General features: G+C 25.8%; 1 protein-coding gene across 1 annotated transcript; it reads left to right on the forward strand.

Moving 5' to 3' along the window:
* Nucleotides 1-6,335: 6,335 nt before the first annotated feature.
* LOC113556818 lies at nt 6,336-15,433 on the forward strand. The gene is made up of 8 exons (XM_026961978.1): nt 6,336-6,855; nt 7,294-7,354; nt 7,818-7,887; nt 7,976-8,139; nt 8,404-8,591; nt 11,619-11,693; nt 11,835-12,070; nt 12,606-15,433. Exons 1-8 carry the CDS (start codon nt 6,517-6,519, stop codon nt 15,127-15,129), a joined length of 3,657 nt encoding a protein of 1,218 aa, XP_026817779.1. The 5' UTR covers nt 6,336-6,516; the 3' UTR covers nt 15,130-15,433.
* Nucleotides 15,434-17,417: the final 1,984 nt, after the last annotated feature.

Raw genomic sequence — 17,417 nt, forward strand, 5'->3', positions numbered from 1 at the left:
TTTTTATATATAGTATAGATGTTATTTTTTTTCATGATCAAGATAAATCTTTGAATATTTACGTCATATTCATTTAAATTATTAAAAAAAATATATAGCAATAATTATGTTTATACGGTATTATGTGTTTTATGGGTAATTACCATTAACTAATATAAAAATGTCAATGATGGTAATACGACAATAACAATTAGGTATTAATCACATTTAGTTAAATTGTCTTAATACGAATTTAAAATAAAATAATAATTATTAGGTATTAATAAAATTGAATCATTTTACGTCCAATAGTCTCCTTGAAATTTTAAATTTATATTCACCAATGATGGGAAAGTTCTTTTTAAAAATTAGCTATTTCTTGTTCATGGTTTTCAAAATAAACTAGTTCAAGATTAAGGTCAAGGTCATTGAATTTATCGTGTGTAAATTATATGATTTAAACTAATGGACTCTAGACGATGTTGTAAATAATTCACAATTGTCAATAACGTATAAAAATAAAATTTATAAAAGTATTTAGTATCTGTAATGCTTTTATAATAACAAATTAGGAAGGTAGGTACTTTTCGAGTGCGAATTTTTTTCAAAAATAATTATTTAATACCTAATTTCTGAGTTTTTAAAAAAATAACTCTTAAAAAAAATTATTTAGCTCTGTACTACGACACATAATTTATTGTATAATATTAATATATTATCTTATCTAATATAATATTCTTAATTTATAATACGAATAACAAATTAATGAAAATAAGTAAAGCCCCGTCCACAGAAAAATTTTACTGTATCTTTGATAAAAATATGATTCACTTATTGGACGATATTTTCTAGTACATTGTATACCTAATATAAAATATTAGTTTCAACTATAAAGTTCGTTAACTCGGTGAATGAATCTGAAACATTCATATAAAGATTGTTTATTTTATAAGAACTTACATACTTTATTTTTTTTTCTGATTTGTAGATTTTACATGTCGCGTTAGGTAGTCGCACAAAATATATGCGTTTTTTCTCATCATTGATAGGTATTCACAATTATTTTTTAAAATTTCACTAATTTGTTTACTCACGTTTGCTGCTAAGCCAATTGAACTTTGGATTTTCCATTAATAGGTACACTCGTTATAAGTTATTTTATAAAAATTTTAATAGTTTGTTGTAAATTATAATTGTATTATAATTACCTTACAGATTATGATGTGTTAATGTCGATCCTAATATTAGATAGTATATTAATAATATATAATGTTGTGTTGTGAATATTAAAATAATATTACCTATGGTTTATTTTTTTTTATGAAGATCTTTTCGAATAAAAATAATAAAACATAGTAAAAGTAAAATACATTTATTGCCTAATTAAGTATTGTTTAAATAAAAATAAAAATTCAAAGTATTGTTATAGTAATTTTATAGTAGTTTTCAGGATTCATTAATTTAACATCCGAAAATGGATTTGCAGGATTTTATTGACGTTTGTTTTTATAGACAATTTGGTACCCAAAATCAGTCATTTTTTAATTTAGTTTAAAAATTGAAATTAAATAAAAGTGCTTTGAAAGTTCATTTAAAAAAGGAACTAGTTTACGTTCACGTTCCTCTTATTAAAAAGAATTAAATCATTTACCGTTCCTCCTCGTTCCTTTTTAATGTGCAGTAAAATTAAATTAAAAAAAGTGGGCAAGTGGGTATCGTTCTGCTGTATAGTAGAGATGGAGAGTAGGTCACTGGTCACTATAATGAATGTGTTAAATTTGAATGCAATGACGATTATCATTGTATACAAATAACGATTCTGAACGGAGATGATTTGTCAATCAATGATAATTAGTTGGATATATTATAGTATTACCTGTATTTAAATTGTAATATATCGTTATTTTACGCGATTTCGTAAAAAATTAAATTTCATACGCTCATAATATGTTTTCTATGTTGACAATGGAATTTTTTTTTACAGTTACTTGAAGGAAAACTTGGATAATCTAGTATTGGATTTTTGAACCTTAAGTATAAATCACAAAAATTTTATGAATTTTGAACTTCAAAATTCTTTGCAAATTTTAGTGATTTTGATATATTTCGTAAACATTTGAACTTTAAATACTTATAAACAAATTGTGACTAACGATTTTTAATTTTTTTTTTATTACGATAAGTACAACTTATAATAAACCTTGTATTAAATTTTAAAGATGTTTTGGATAGCCAAATTTTTTTTATCGGCATTTTAAGAAAAAACAGGTACATCGCACATTTTTATATTATAATTGTTTTAATTTTAAACATAACACACTGTTATTGAGTTATAGTTTTAACTTATTTAAAAAATTACTACTGTAGATACATATAAGATATAACTATTATTATAGACTATAGTATGTATTAATCATTATATTGGAACCTTATACAGTATTATAGTGTATTTAAATATAGATTTTATTTTGCTTTAACATAATTAAGGTTTCAAACATACTATCAGTTAAATTAACGATGTCTCACCGATTAGGCCGCCACGACAGAACTGACATTTTGTAAACATTATTAATTGTGCTCGGATTTATATGTAAATACATATTTTTACTATGACTTGATAAATTAATTTAAGTGAGTGATAAATTTGTTTCAAGGGATTTCCAATGAAATTAACTATATTTTATTTTACATATTTTTACATATTTTGCTATAAGTACATGTTTTTATATATTTTTCAATAATTCCATTTTTTCCTAAATATTTTGACAATTTGTTCATTTACGATTTTTTTAATAATTATTAATTATGTACGATTATATTTTTCAATACAAACAATTTCCCAAATTTCCAAAAGTACAACATAGTAACAAAATAATACCAATTATTGAACTTAATCTACGGTAGATATAACACTCCTTCAGACATAGTCAAAATGCAATGCAGTTCAATAACATCAGTGGAAGCCGAAAGATCATTTAGTCAGTATAAGGCAATTTCACGACCAAATCGAAGATCTTTTAAATTTCAAAATGGCTGTTATCATAAATTGTTATCAAGATAATTAATTTTTTAATTTTTTTTTTTAGCTTTTTTATTTCTATTTTATAATTTGTAACAGCTTTTTTTAAATAATTTTACTATTTAAAATATAGTTTGTTTCATTAGAATCTCTCAAACTCATATGGATATTTTGTATAATTAAATATTAATAAATAAATCATATTAGTAAAATACATATTTTGATTTCATAAATACATATAAATCCGAGCCCTAATTATCAATATTCAATAATATCGTATACAGGTTTATTTTTATAGCTCTTTATATTAGCAACTAAATTTCAAAAGAAGCTATATATTTTTTTTCCTGTTAGTTCTAAAAATAATTTAATTACTTTTATTTTTAAAACAACTGAACGAAGGAAGGAATAACAAATTCGTTCATGTTCCTCTAAAAAGTGAATGAAATTCCAATACGTTCCTAAACATGAAAAAGGAAAGGATTCCTTTGAACGCGTTCCTTCCAAGCACTGAATTAATGTTATTTATAACATTAACATTTTTTTTTTTTTTATGTTATTATTTATTAGTTATTAGTTATTATTAGTTTTAATTTAATTATGTATTTACCTCTGCTTCTTAAAACATTAATTTTTAAATTATTTGTTAATGTTTCTTCTTAGATCATCAATCAGTGGCATAGCCAAGAGAGGGCTAAAGGGGCTATAGCCCCCCTCTCAATTGTCCTATTTTTATATTGTTTCGAAACATTTAAATTTAAATATGGAAATTGTCTTACAAATATTAATTATTTAAAATAGTAAATACGTTAACAGAAAATCAAAGTTAATATGTTATCAGTATTTTTGTTTTGTTGTTTTTGATTTTCAATAACTCAAGTTAAAAGTATTTAGCCCCCCCCCCCCATAAAAAAATCCTGGCTATGTCTCTGTCGTCAGTTGTTGAAATATTACACTCAGCTAATTCTACGGCTTCTTTAAGATCTATATCATATTTTTTAAGTATTTAAACAGTGGCAGATCATAAGAAAACATCAGCTAGTTGAAATCATATAAAATTATTAGTGTTTAATGTTACATTTTGAAATCAAACATATAGGTATTGTAAATACAAAATAATTATTTTAATCTATTTTTACAACTTGAAACACCAATTAAAGTCACTCAATATCAGTTAAACAGTAAACTTTATATTACCTAAAAATAAAAAAGCCATAAGGAAGATCCTTGAGTTAAAGATAAACTTGAATAAATACTTTAAAGAACTAACATTTACTATTCCCGTTTTTTAACATTCAAGTTAATATTAATAGATAGTAGACTTATATTTCAATAGTAATTATGATGTTGGTAGAATATATATTTAACTAATGGTTTAAAAAACCAAGAAATTGTCTGAAACTTAAAATTTTATTTAATAGAATTATTATTTTTTTCAGATTTGGTGTTTTATTAAAATGAAAAATTTGGTTCGTTTTATGATGAATATCTTGATAGTTGAGTAAGATATAATATTGCTATCCATTTGATTTAAATGATTGTATGCGGCACTCCCAACAATCCATATTAATTATAGATGTACCAATAGCAGAATATATAAGCAATAATATGAAAACTACAAATGCCAAAAAAAAAAGAATCCAACCAAATCACCAAATTATATACTCTCCTAAATTACAAAAAAAAAGTTCAACCCAAAAAGACTTTGCAAAAATCAAAGTAGAAAAAAAACAAACAAAAAATATTAAAATTAAAGTAACCCGACAACAAACAATAAATATGAATACTGATGCAGTGACGCAACAAATATTTAATACAAAAAATAAAATAGGAAAAAACCATACTATAAACACCAAAAACTCAGATAAGTCAAATTGTTGTGAATCATTAATAAATTTAACTGTACCAGTTACTAATGAACAGCCTGTTAAGATCTTAAGTGATAAAAAACGAAAAAATTGGAGTGAAATTTTTATGGAAAGAAAGAAGAATAGAAGAAATAGAAACTCGAGTAATCAACCTCTCCTAAAAGTATACACTGAATGTTTAAATATGACTTCAAATGATATGTATTATAATATAAATTTTATAGTACTTCATAATTCTAAGATTATTCCTGTCTTAGAACTGTTTAGATCAAATCCAGAAGTTAAAATTATTGATCAAACTTATATTTGTAATTTTAATCATACTTTTCCTACTAGTCTAGATAACAATATTTTACATGATAGTACTATTAAAGAAAATTATGTTCATAATTTAGAAGAAACTATTTTTAAGTATAAAAATAAAAACAATAAGAATTGTGAGCTGAATATTTTTAAGCCTTTATTACTTCAGTGTTGGGGCTCTTATGATATTAATACACAACCATTATTTTCCAAAGTTAATAAGTCAAAAGAAGAAGAAACATATAATTTTGAAATGCTTGAAACAGAAAAAATATCATCAACACATGAAGCATATTCTAAAAAGAATATTACGAAAGAAGCATCATTACTTAGAGAATTATTTTCTGAAATATCAGAAACAAAAAAAAAAAAAAAAATGCATGAATCAAACTTATGTGTGACAGAAAAAGGGCCTTTCTCACGAAAAATTTATTCCAAGATAATGGAATATGAAGAAGCTTGGTTTTTACATGATTCATTTTCTAAAATAACACCAAAAATATATTCTTTAATGACAGAAATAGAAAAAATACAATCATCTCAAAAATGGAATTCTAAAATAACTGATATAATAAAAACATCAAAAATATACTCTAAAATGTTTAAAATGAGAGCATTACTATCTTCTCATGAAATATATTTTAAAATTACTTATATGGCAGAAGCTCCAAGACTGCCAAAAACTTATTCCGAGATGACAGCCAAATTTAGATTATCTCTATCAATAACTCGTTTCAAAAATACTAAAAAAAAAGTCTTAAAAAAACTTGAATTGTCTCTTAATGAATTACATTCTGAAATAGCTAAAACACAACAAGAATCACCTGCCAATAAATTATATTGTAAAGCAAGAAAATCACTAATTACATATTCAAATTTGACTAAATGTATATACACACTGTGGTGTTCGCCAGAAACCTTTTTCAATTACACTACAATAAATAAAAAATATTGTTTAAAAATATATTCCAAAATTATTTTAGTTAATTTATCAAATTTAGGAAAATTGTACTCCAGAATTAATTTAAAGAAGAAATTGAATTTGCCAAAAACATATTTTGGGATGTTTGTGCATAATAAACTTTTTCTCCAAAAAAAATTTTCCAAGAAAAATATAAGAGATCAACAAAATCTATCAAAAATAAATTCGAGGTGTATCCTTCTCTGCCAGTTACATATCTAGAGGAGAATATAATAGAGAAATTGTGTCTAACTAGTACATATTTTAAGGATATTGTAAAAGAAAGATTAATTTTACCAGATACACGCTTAGAAAATCCTGTAAAAAAGGAACTATTACAACTAAATAAATATTCTGTAGTGCCTATAAATAAAAGACTAACTCTTATGAAAGCTAATCCTGATGTGTCTGTAAAAAATATAGTATCTCTACCAAACACACTTTCTGAAGTACCTTTAGAGGAAAAATGTATCAAGAATCTATCAAATATCAACTCTGAAATAGTTGTAATGGAAAAAAAAGAATCTCTAAAATTAAATCTCCAACAGATTACAATAAATGAACCAGTTATATCCATATTAGATGAAGCTAATGAAACAACTACAACTGAAATAATACCTCGGAAAAAAGAATTTTTGGTTGGTCTAGGATTATTGTCAAGTGTACCAAGTGAAAAAAAAAATGTGCAATCTAAACTACCACAAAAAAATGAAACCCATACAAAGGTAACAATTTTTATGCTCATTGTTTTTTATTTGAAAGAATCATTGATAATTCTTATGTTACAATAGATGTTATTAATATTTAATAGAAGACAATTCATACTATTGCAATAATGCCTGTTCAATATTTATAACTATAACATTTATTTTGATAATAATTTTTATCTAAATTTGATGATTAATATAAAATTAAAAAGATTGTGTTAATATTATTAATACCTATAAAAAATTAACTTCCTTGGAATTATCTAGAATCAAACAATTTTATAAATTCTTCATACATGCAACACTTACATATATAACAACACATTTTTGGATAACTAATAGTTGCTTTCGCAGACTAGCTCATTATTTAAATGAGTGATTTTTAATAAATCTTTATTTTTTATATAAAATAATAAAAATGTTACTAGAATGTTTCAAAAGTAATTTATTTTTCAGGTTAATAATATAACTAATGAAGAAAATGCTGAACAATCAAATCATGATAAACCTAATTCAGGTAGCTTATTTATTTTAATATTATTAAGAACATTTTTTTAGTGAATGACATCCATTTTTAATTTCATATTCTGAAAGTGAATATTGTTGAGATTATTATGATACATAAAAATAAAATTTTGGCCGAAAAGTTAATCAGTACTATTATAATAGTATTTAAAGTTTTGATGAACTATTTTTTTGTGTATACCTTGTGCATTCGCTCATCAAAACTTTAAATTTTTATAACTCATAAATTACGCGTCCAAAATTTGACTTTTATATATCAGGTTAAAATTCATAAAAAATAGTAAAAATATGTTGTGTGACGTCTAAAATTATGTAAAAACTATAATTTTTAAAAACAATAATAGTTTTAGAAATAATAAATGTCTCTGATAAAAGAATCACCTTGTATAAATGTGTTGTTTAATTGTTACTTGTTATCACTTAAAATTTAAAAATACATAATTGATACATTTCAGAAAAAATGAAGTGTTCGTATCTATCGAAAAAATCAAACGGTAAAATAGATGGTCAAAAGCATACCACCAAGTATGTATAAACGTCTAGAGCTGAACAACAATCAACAACGTCAATTAATAATTGGATTGCTAGTGTATTTTTTTTTTTTTTTTTTTAGTTCTATTTCGGTCTCAGCTAAAAAACCATTAGAATCATTAATTCATAAAGATCATTCTTGTATGCCTGAATGCAGCTCTTGTAACAGAAAATTTGATTTGCTAGAAACTCCTTTTCATATAGCACAAATAAAGAATCCAGATAAGCAAAAAGCATGTTTGGAAAGTATGAAATTTGTATTACATGTTTGACATTTTTATTATAATTTTTAATCAATAATAATAACTAAATACATACGGTTAAGTCAAAGAACTAGCTGGTATTTAGAAAATATATTTTTTACTAAATATTTATTTAAAAACCTATTTTTAGGTACCTAGTCTTGACTCTTGAATACCTAGTTTTGATTAATATTTCACTTACTTTAAGTTGTTAAAATCTTAAATTATTTTAATCAACAATTATTTTAATGTACATATATTTTTATAGATGCTACTCACTTAATTGGATCCGATTCGTGTTTGTGTATTGGTTGTTACCAGGTCATAGAAAAACGAACTTCTATAAAGAATCTTAAAAAACGTTCCTGTATTGTAATGACTTGTGAACAAACTGTATCTCGTGATTTTAATTCGAAATGGATGAATATAATAAAATCTGTACTGTTAATAAATAAGGTATATACAATATTATGTCTTTTACCTCACGTTTTAATTTACAGATTAAAACCAAAAAATTAACTATTATAATATTTATTACATTTTATAATGATTATTTTAAATATTAATCATATTTGAATATTATTTAATTCACTTGGTCTGATTTTAATTAAGTATTATTATAATATATTATGTAATGAAAATTTAGAATATTTTCCTTTTCATGATAATATGTTTAGTATTATATTTTTCAATCTTTTAGTTTAATTAAACTTTTAATGAGGATTCGATACTGATCGTTTTTAAGGAGTTTAATATAGGCAATTTCCAAGTGAATACTGCTACAGTCGTTTCCAGATAAATTGAGACGGCAGCGGCGGCGGCAGTGCTTTTCAGTAAGTGTAAGTCAAACTAGTCGCGATGTATTATTATTCTTAATTAATACAATATTTATTTTTTATTATAAAATAAAAGAATATTATCAGAATATTTGATTTTAAATTAATAAAATAAAATCAATTTTAAAATGTTTATATACCTATGTATATTTTCGGTAATAATAGAGTATGGAGAACCTTTGGTTTTTCGTTATCGCGCCACCGCCGTCTCAATTTGGCAACGACATTTTTTTTTTTTTTTGTAATCGTGTACGTGTAATATTGTGTGCAAATAAGATTCAGGGCCGGATCTAGGATATCTTTTATTCGGAGCAAAGTATAAAATTAGCCTCCCTCTATTATGACACTGTTATATGGTAATTTAGTGCCCCCGACATGACTTCCGGGGTAAGTGCCCTGGTTCGATAAACAGTGATTTTGTACGGTCCATTGTTAAAACTGTATAACGCGGACACTCTGTACAGTCGGGTTATGATGTACATTTTAGAAAAATTTAAGTTTAAGAATGCGGGCACTTAGGACTTTTATATACATAAAGTATATGTTAATTTCTATAGTTATATAATTAAGTAGTAAGTATATATAATGTAAAAATTAAATAAAAGATAAATAACTAACAATATAAAATATAGTATACTAACTACAAGTCGAAATAATCAGTACTTTTTATTTATAAATTTTAAAAATCCTAACAAAAATGTTCACAAAAATACTTATTTTATTTAATATGTAAGTAGAACATACCTATAATATTTGTGAAATATATGTACTTACTCAATATATTATACTGTTGAAAAAAATTATATTTTTAACAAAAACAAATATACTATAGTTATTTAAAGTTTAAACATATACAATTAAGAAATAACAATATACAATATTTATGTAGTAGGTACTTACTGATTCTATATGATTTGTAGAAATTTAGAAGATACTTAGATTTACCAAATAATATTATAACTTAATAACATTTTTAATAAAATTGGCCATGACTTCAGACTTATTTATATTGCATGTATATTTTATACATAATAGTACGAAGTGTCCGCGTTTAGCATACAAACTGAGTCCCAGTATAACGTTTTATGACAAATTGAATCCCGGCTTGTTTTAGGGTATCTACCAGTTGAGTCTAGTGAAATTTTAGGTATAATACTAATTGAATCTATGTTTTAATACTAACTTCAACAAAATGTTTATAAATTGGTAAATATTTGGATGGGCTGAATAAAACAGCATTGATTTTCGAATGAAAGGATTCACAATATTGTTGGTGGTCCTCGCCAATGCGGCCCACATTTCCGGAGTATATTGTGAGTTTTCAAATATATTATTTCTAAAAACTTGTCCAAAAGAAAACAAAATACCAAAGGTATATAGTTGTTATTTTTCATTCCGTGGATAGCAAACAGTTGAGTAAATTGTATTGGGCAGTTTTTAAAAGTCCCGTCAATATATATTGTATATTTGTATCAGTGTATCACACATAATTAAAAATTTTTAATTGATAACACATGAAATTATTATTTTATTTTTAGCTTTATCATTAATCAATATAAATGATTCTCCTTCGTCTTCGGGTTAAAATCAATAAGATAATTAATATACTAGCGGTGATAGAAATAAAATCTAAAATTCCCGGCCTATAGTATAATATGTTACTATATAATCTGACAAAAGTCATAAAAATGATATGAACGATACGTATTATAGGTATATCCAACTGGAGCGGTTTTTGACGTGCGGTATAATTTCCGCTATGTTTCAATGTTTGGACTCTGGACGGTTGATTTTATGTTTTACTCAAAATAATCCTGGAACTCAATTCGTATACTATTAGTTTCTTAACCTGGGACTCAATTAGTAATATTTTTCCTGTTCTGGTATCTCAATTAGTAGGGACTCAATTAGTATACAGCGCGTTTTACAATCTAAAGTTTTACCTGACCGTACAAAGTGATCTAGAACCCCTGGTTCACTCCCCCCCAAATCCGGCCTTAGTAAGGTCATTAGTGTATTTGAATATGCATAAAAAAAAATAGAGGATTGCTTCTGAACATGGCGTCAATAACCGAAATATGAAATATTCACAATTATTAATTAACTTTTTTTTAAAAACGAATTCCAAATGCTTTTTAATACATTTTTTTACTTAAATATTATAAACATTTTAAATTCTTAATATTCTAAATTTAAAAATGTAGTCATTCGTTTTTGAGTAGATAAACTATGTAACGAATACAAATATGTCTTCAAAAGTGTAATCTGATGACCATAGTAATCGGTATAAGTGGCCTAAGATAAATTTATAATGGTAGAAAACAGACTGGATCAAATTTTGTTGTATAGTTTTTAACTTTAAAAATGTTATATTAATTGAAAAAGAAATTGCTTGTATGAAAATGTGTTTTATAATCAAATTTTTATAGTTATAAAATTTTAGTGCACCTATTTCTGCGTTTAACTATACACTAGAATTACTATAACTACACTGTATAATTTATTGTTAACATAAATCAAAATTGTTCATGGACTTTATTTAAAAAAAACTTAATTTTATCGATAACAAAAAATATATTAACCATTAATCATGCATATTGCATATGTATTTAATATATTTTATTATTTATGTTTTTTGTTACTTTAGTTCAATTTTAGAATCCAAACTAATGAGGAAGAAGCAATGCATAAAATTCCTGTTTGCCATGCACATTATGAACAGGTTGTTAAATGATACTAATCATATTATATTAGTGCACCTGTGTTTTACACAATATTAAAATTAATCTGTTGATACAAAATTGATCAATTGATATTGAATATTAAAAATAATAAAATAAAATTTATACTTATGTTTTCATAGATACTATTAATAACTCAATGTCAGTTGTGTGGAAATCGAACGATACAAAAGTTTCAGTTGAATAAATCCTTAGTAGATGAATATCAATCGATCCTCAATGAGGATAAAATTCCTACAACAATAAAACATGGCATTCTTATTTGTAAACCATGTCACATTTATTTATTATTACGAAGAGATAAAACTACAAACATTTCATTGGAATTAGAAAAGCACTGTGACACTACTAAAATAAGGTACTGATTTTATATTAGATTTTAAATATAATAAGAAATCCAAAATATCATGCATATTTTCACACTAATATAATTTTTCAATTATTAGTTTATTTGAGAAAAAGTAAAATAGTAATGCATTTTTTAAATTCTTAAATTTTAAATAATTATAAAAATATAATATACTTAGTAATATTATAAAGTAGAAAAGACTCGTACTCGTATTTTTATGTTTTAATTTAATTTTAATAATTAACCAATAATTATAATAAATACTGTTGCCTATTGTTATACCTATGACAGTATTATCATGATTTTCTTATTATTTAAACTTCAAAATATTTGCCCTTAAATATGGGCCACTTAATATTAATTATCCCTTGCTGGTCTGATATCCCAATCCGTCCATAAGTAATAGGGTAATTACTGATTAATAAAATATAGCTCGTCATTAGTGAACGATATACAACTATAATATATTATTATATTGTAATAATCATACAGGATAAAGCGTTATTTAAAAACTCATGAGTAATTAATTTATGTTTATTTTTAGGATCATCGATCATTATAGATTAAAAATGAAAGAATTAGAACGTATGAAATTAGCAAAATGTGAAATAAATATAAAAAAAACGGAGGAAGTCAATAAATTATTAACAGTTAAATCTCTATCAACGAAGAAAAATAATATTTTCATTGAAGATTCTTCAGTAGTATTAAAACCTGCCAATGACGCTAATAAGCCACTAATGACATCAAGAACAATGATTAAAGTACCAATAGTAAAAAAAACTACATCTACAGTGGTAAAAGAATCAACAAAAATATTATCAGCTTTAGCATTCAAACAAAAAATGCAACTAAAATTGTCATCGTTGATAAAATCAACGACGAAGGCGACATCAAAAAAACCATCAACAGCCGTTATAAAAACGAAAATAGGAACAGCGCCACTGATAATGACAAGAACGATGGTTAAGGTACCAATAGAAGAAAGACCTATGTCCATGGTATTGACTAGCTTAGCAGAAAATCCATCAGCGTTAAGACTCGATCAAATAACACAACCAAAATGTACCGATAAACATCCACCTGTACTAAGAACTAAAAAACGTGTTGCAAACCAACTGAATATAACTACTAAATGCGGAAAACGCTCTATGCCAATAGTTCATAAACTAACTATACCGGATTATAGAACTACAATTCCAGTTGAAAATCCGACGACTCAGGTTGATAAATCTATGATTTCAGTTGAAAAACCTATGGTACTAGTTGATAAACCTGCGTCTCCTACTGATAAATCTATAACTCCAGTTGATAAACGTACAGTTCCAAATGATAAACCTACAACTCAAGTTGATAAATTAATAACTCCAATTGAAAAACTTACGACTCTAACTTATAAACCTACGATTCCAATTGATAGATCCATGACTAGAGATAATAAATCTATAACTTCATTTGATAAACCTATAATTTCTGATCACAAACCAAAACCAGTTTTCACGCCGGCTGTAAAACCATTCTTTACTTCAGAATTGATTGTACCGAAAAAACACATAAAAACTCCAGATTCAGTTAAACCGATAAAAATACCGACTGTAGTACAAACCGATCAATCACTTAAGAATACATTAAATGTAGGATCTACGTCACCACATACTAAATTTCCTAAGTTAAGTCGCCAACAAGTTAGACCATCACCACCGTCGTCCACCACACCTGAGATAATACAACTATTTAAAAATCTCAAGATCACTTATCCTAACGGGATGGAATTGATCAACCATTTGCTGAAATTGGAAACTTGTCGTAATCTAGGATATTTTACAGTAGAAAACAATAAAACCATTCACCATCAACAAATGTCTTGTACTGCAACAATTCCTCCTCATACAATAAACCATCTTTCAGAACCTAAAGAAAATCAAACGCTATCGCGTATCGACGATTACAACAACGATCTTACAAATAACGGCTATTTGAATAACAAATGTGTATTAAGTGAAGACGATAAAAATTTAGATTTACTCTCTATCCCTGTCAAAACAACTTCTAAATCCTACAGTAAACCTAAGCATAAGTCCATTTCACCGCAAAACGTTGTCCATATGCCGTCTCAACATCACGATAGCGGTAATAGTAAAAAACGAGATATTGCTTTGCGTACAAATGCTATTGGTATGCCTGTCATTACTGCCAATAAATGTCCAGATATTACTCTAACCATGACTACTACAATCACTGAAACTTTACCCAACATCGTCTCTACTACGTTACCCGTTTTTTCCACCATCGTTGAAGTAATCACTGCTAGTGATGAAGCGCTAACAACTATCGAAACGGCGTCTGCAGTCACCAACGCCTCAACTTTAATCACTGCCGTCACTGATTCTATCACAACCATCATGGATACCGAAATCCCTGCCATTATTATTCCTGATACAGTCGCCATCACATCAGACATCACTTCTACCGTTAATGACAGTACTACTATCGTTGACGCCACCGCCGTAGAAGAATCTACCACCTTAACTATGATTACAACTCAGGCCTCTACCTCAACGAATACAACTGCCGAAATTTCCTCAACCAATGATACTGATTCAATTGCAGCTATCACAAATACTGTCATTGACGATACCACCTCGGAAAAAATTAATTCTGAATCGCCTTCAATTGCCAAAGCAATCACCACCGAATTTCCCACTTCAATTATTACTGCCGCTGACGCATTTACCACAATTGGCGTAACCGCTAATATCTCAGATATTACTGCCGCCACTTCGACCATTCCTACAACTACTAACACTGCATCCATAATCTGTAACTCCTCACAATTTACGGCTAATGAAAGTACTGTAGACAAATTAGAACCCACACCAATATCGTCGGATATCTTTAAGGCATCCGCCGCTGAACTGTTATCGTCGTCGTCAAGTGAATTAAAGCAAATATCTGCTATCTGTAAGCCAAAGCATCCTTCTAAACTCATTAATATTAAACGGTTGAACACAATAACATTAAAATCAGCTATAAACAGTGAATCTGTTATTTGGAAGATAGACGATTAATAACATAACACGGAATGTAATAACAACAACTTATCTCGTTTTATTACATCGTGGGGAAAATTTCACAACTTATCATTTCCGTTAATTATAAATAAACTTAAAAATTTATTGAATTTGGGATGATTGATGAACTGGATAAATCATAAGCATTCAACAACAATCATTATGTAACTTCTTCTATTACCCAATAGTATTTTGATTCAGTGAATCCACTATAATATACTTGAAAAATATATTATGATTGTTAAATTCACATATTCAACTTTGTCATTGATCCCTATTCCCTACATCTATGTAATGTAATGAAAATTAAATTTTCTTAACGTATTTATAACCTTGATTACATTTTATTTTCAATTGTTTTTTAATTACTTTTATAATGCATTAATTTGTGTGTACAATAAAAATATATGATATCTAAATATTTCATGCACAATTATAATTTATAAATTTTATTAGAAGATTAAAATATTTACATAAAAGAAAAAGTTAAATTATAAACATAAAATGTGATTAATATTGAATGTTCGTTCTTGATATTAGTTATATTAGTTATTAATTATATCCAATTTACCACAAAACATATTATGTTAAATAGTATTAAGATTGGTAATTAAATTATAACAATTATTTAAACCAGTCTTATGCCGATACAATATAAGGGTCAAAATATATTATTATTAACATATGTATTTAACTAACCATTTTATTTTTTTATATGTCTATAAAATAACTTTGTTACTAAATATTGTTTGTATAAGTAAATTTTAATTAATCATTTTAATACTAAGATATTATTGTTTACTTGTCACTATAAATTTATCTTTATAGATTTTATAAGTACCGCTTTACTAGTTACCAATGTATAGTTCTTATAATAATAAACAGTATTATTTTAATTCTGAGCAAATCCAAAGTATTTTATTGATAACTATAATAACAGTGTTATTATAAATTATATCCTTATTTCCTTTAAAACCTTTAGATACTTTTTCAAATGAAAAAAATAAATATTATGTAACTATATCTAAGGATTATAAATGGAATCTTCTATTTAAGTGCTTTAAAGTTTTAAGTTTTCATTCTTCTTAATAGTCAATCATTGAAGATTATTAAATGACTCACAGCTGAATAGTAGTTATAAAATTACTCAGAATTGTATATATAACTATAAACTTATAACTGCTATAAGATATTTAATACATCATCCATAGCATGAGCTGAGAAAGATAAGTAACCAATACTATAGTCTCTGTACTCGGTTTCTTAATGTTTGATTTTCTTAATTAATAATTACTACTTGTTGAATAAGATTATTTGAAAATCGATATCCAAATACTTAATCTAGTACATTGAGCATTACTTTTAATTATGATTATATATATATATATATATATTATCTTTATATATATAATTCTACTGTACGTGTGTATATCACTGAACTCCTAAATGGCTGGATCGATTTGAATGAATTTTTTTGTATGCGTTTGGGTGACGCCCTGGGTGGTTTAGATTCATAAATCAGCCTGATAAAGTTAATTATTAATGCGCTCCTACATTGCTTAAGAAGATGTTATACCCGCATGTATTGCTTCTTTCTTACTAATGTAGATCATAGCAAATTTGAGTAGAACACATTTTGTGATGTTGGCTTTAATGTTAGAGTAAATTTACCTATTATCAAGTTTAAAGGTAAGAATATTACCTAGAATAGGTCATATGCTTTTATTGATATTATTATCATTTTAAAGTGAGTTATGAATATTTTAAAGTTGTAATATTTTACATAGCTACAACTCACTTTAAAATGATAATATCAATAAAAGCATATGATATTTTCTAGATAATATTCTTACCTTTAAATTTTATTATAGGTAAATTTACTCTAATATTAAAGCTAACATCACAAAATGTGTTCTGTGAAACGAAAATTTGCTATGATCTACATTAGTAAGACAGTGACAACACATGCAGGTATAACAAAACTTCAATTTTTTTCTTTTTAACGGTTGCTAGGAAACTAAATAAAGTATCTAAATAAGGTACTGAATAAAGTATCTACATACCTATAAATATGAATATATTGGCGGGGATGAGTTGAATTTTGAATCCTATTTTTAACTTTAACATATATATATATATATAATAATAATCATTAATCATGCAAATCGATTTTCAAAATTATTATCATTTGGCTGAATATTATAACGTATTAAGTATATATTTTATGTCATAAGCACTTTGTAATATTTGTATTATACATATATATCTATATTATGCATTATTGA

This window comes from Rhopalosiphum maidis, chromosome 3 (assembly GCF_003676215.2).
Source record: "Rhopalosiphum maidis isolate BTI-1 chromosome 3, ASM367621v3, whole genome shotgun sequence".
NCBI classification, from domain to species: Eukaryota; Metazoa; Arthropoda; class Insecta; order Hemiptera; family Aphididae; genus Rhopalosiphum; species Rhopalosiphum maidis.

What these genes read in the sequence shown, in the direction of transcription:
- LOC113556818 (XM_026961978.1), top strand. Translation starts at nt 6,517, where the DNA reads ATGAAAGCTAATCCTGATGTGTCTGTAAAAAATATAGTATCTCTACCA. An exon ending in AAAATGAAACCCATACAAAG is followed by an intron (nt 6,856 to 7,293) that starts GTAACAATTTTT and finishes TTTATTTTTCAG; the next exon opens with GTTAATAATATAACTAATGA. An exon ending in GGTCAAAAGCATACCACCAA is followed by an intron (nt 7,888 to 7,975) that starts GTATGTATAAAC and finishes TTTTTTTTTTAG; the next exon opens with TTCTATTTCGGTCTCAGCTA.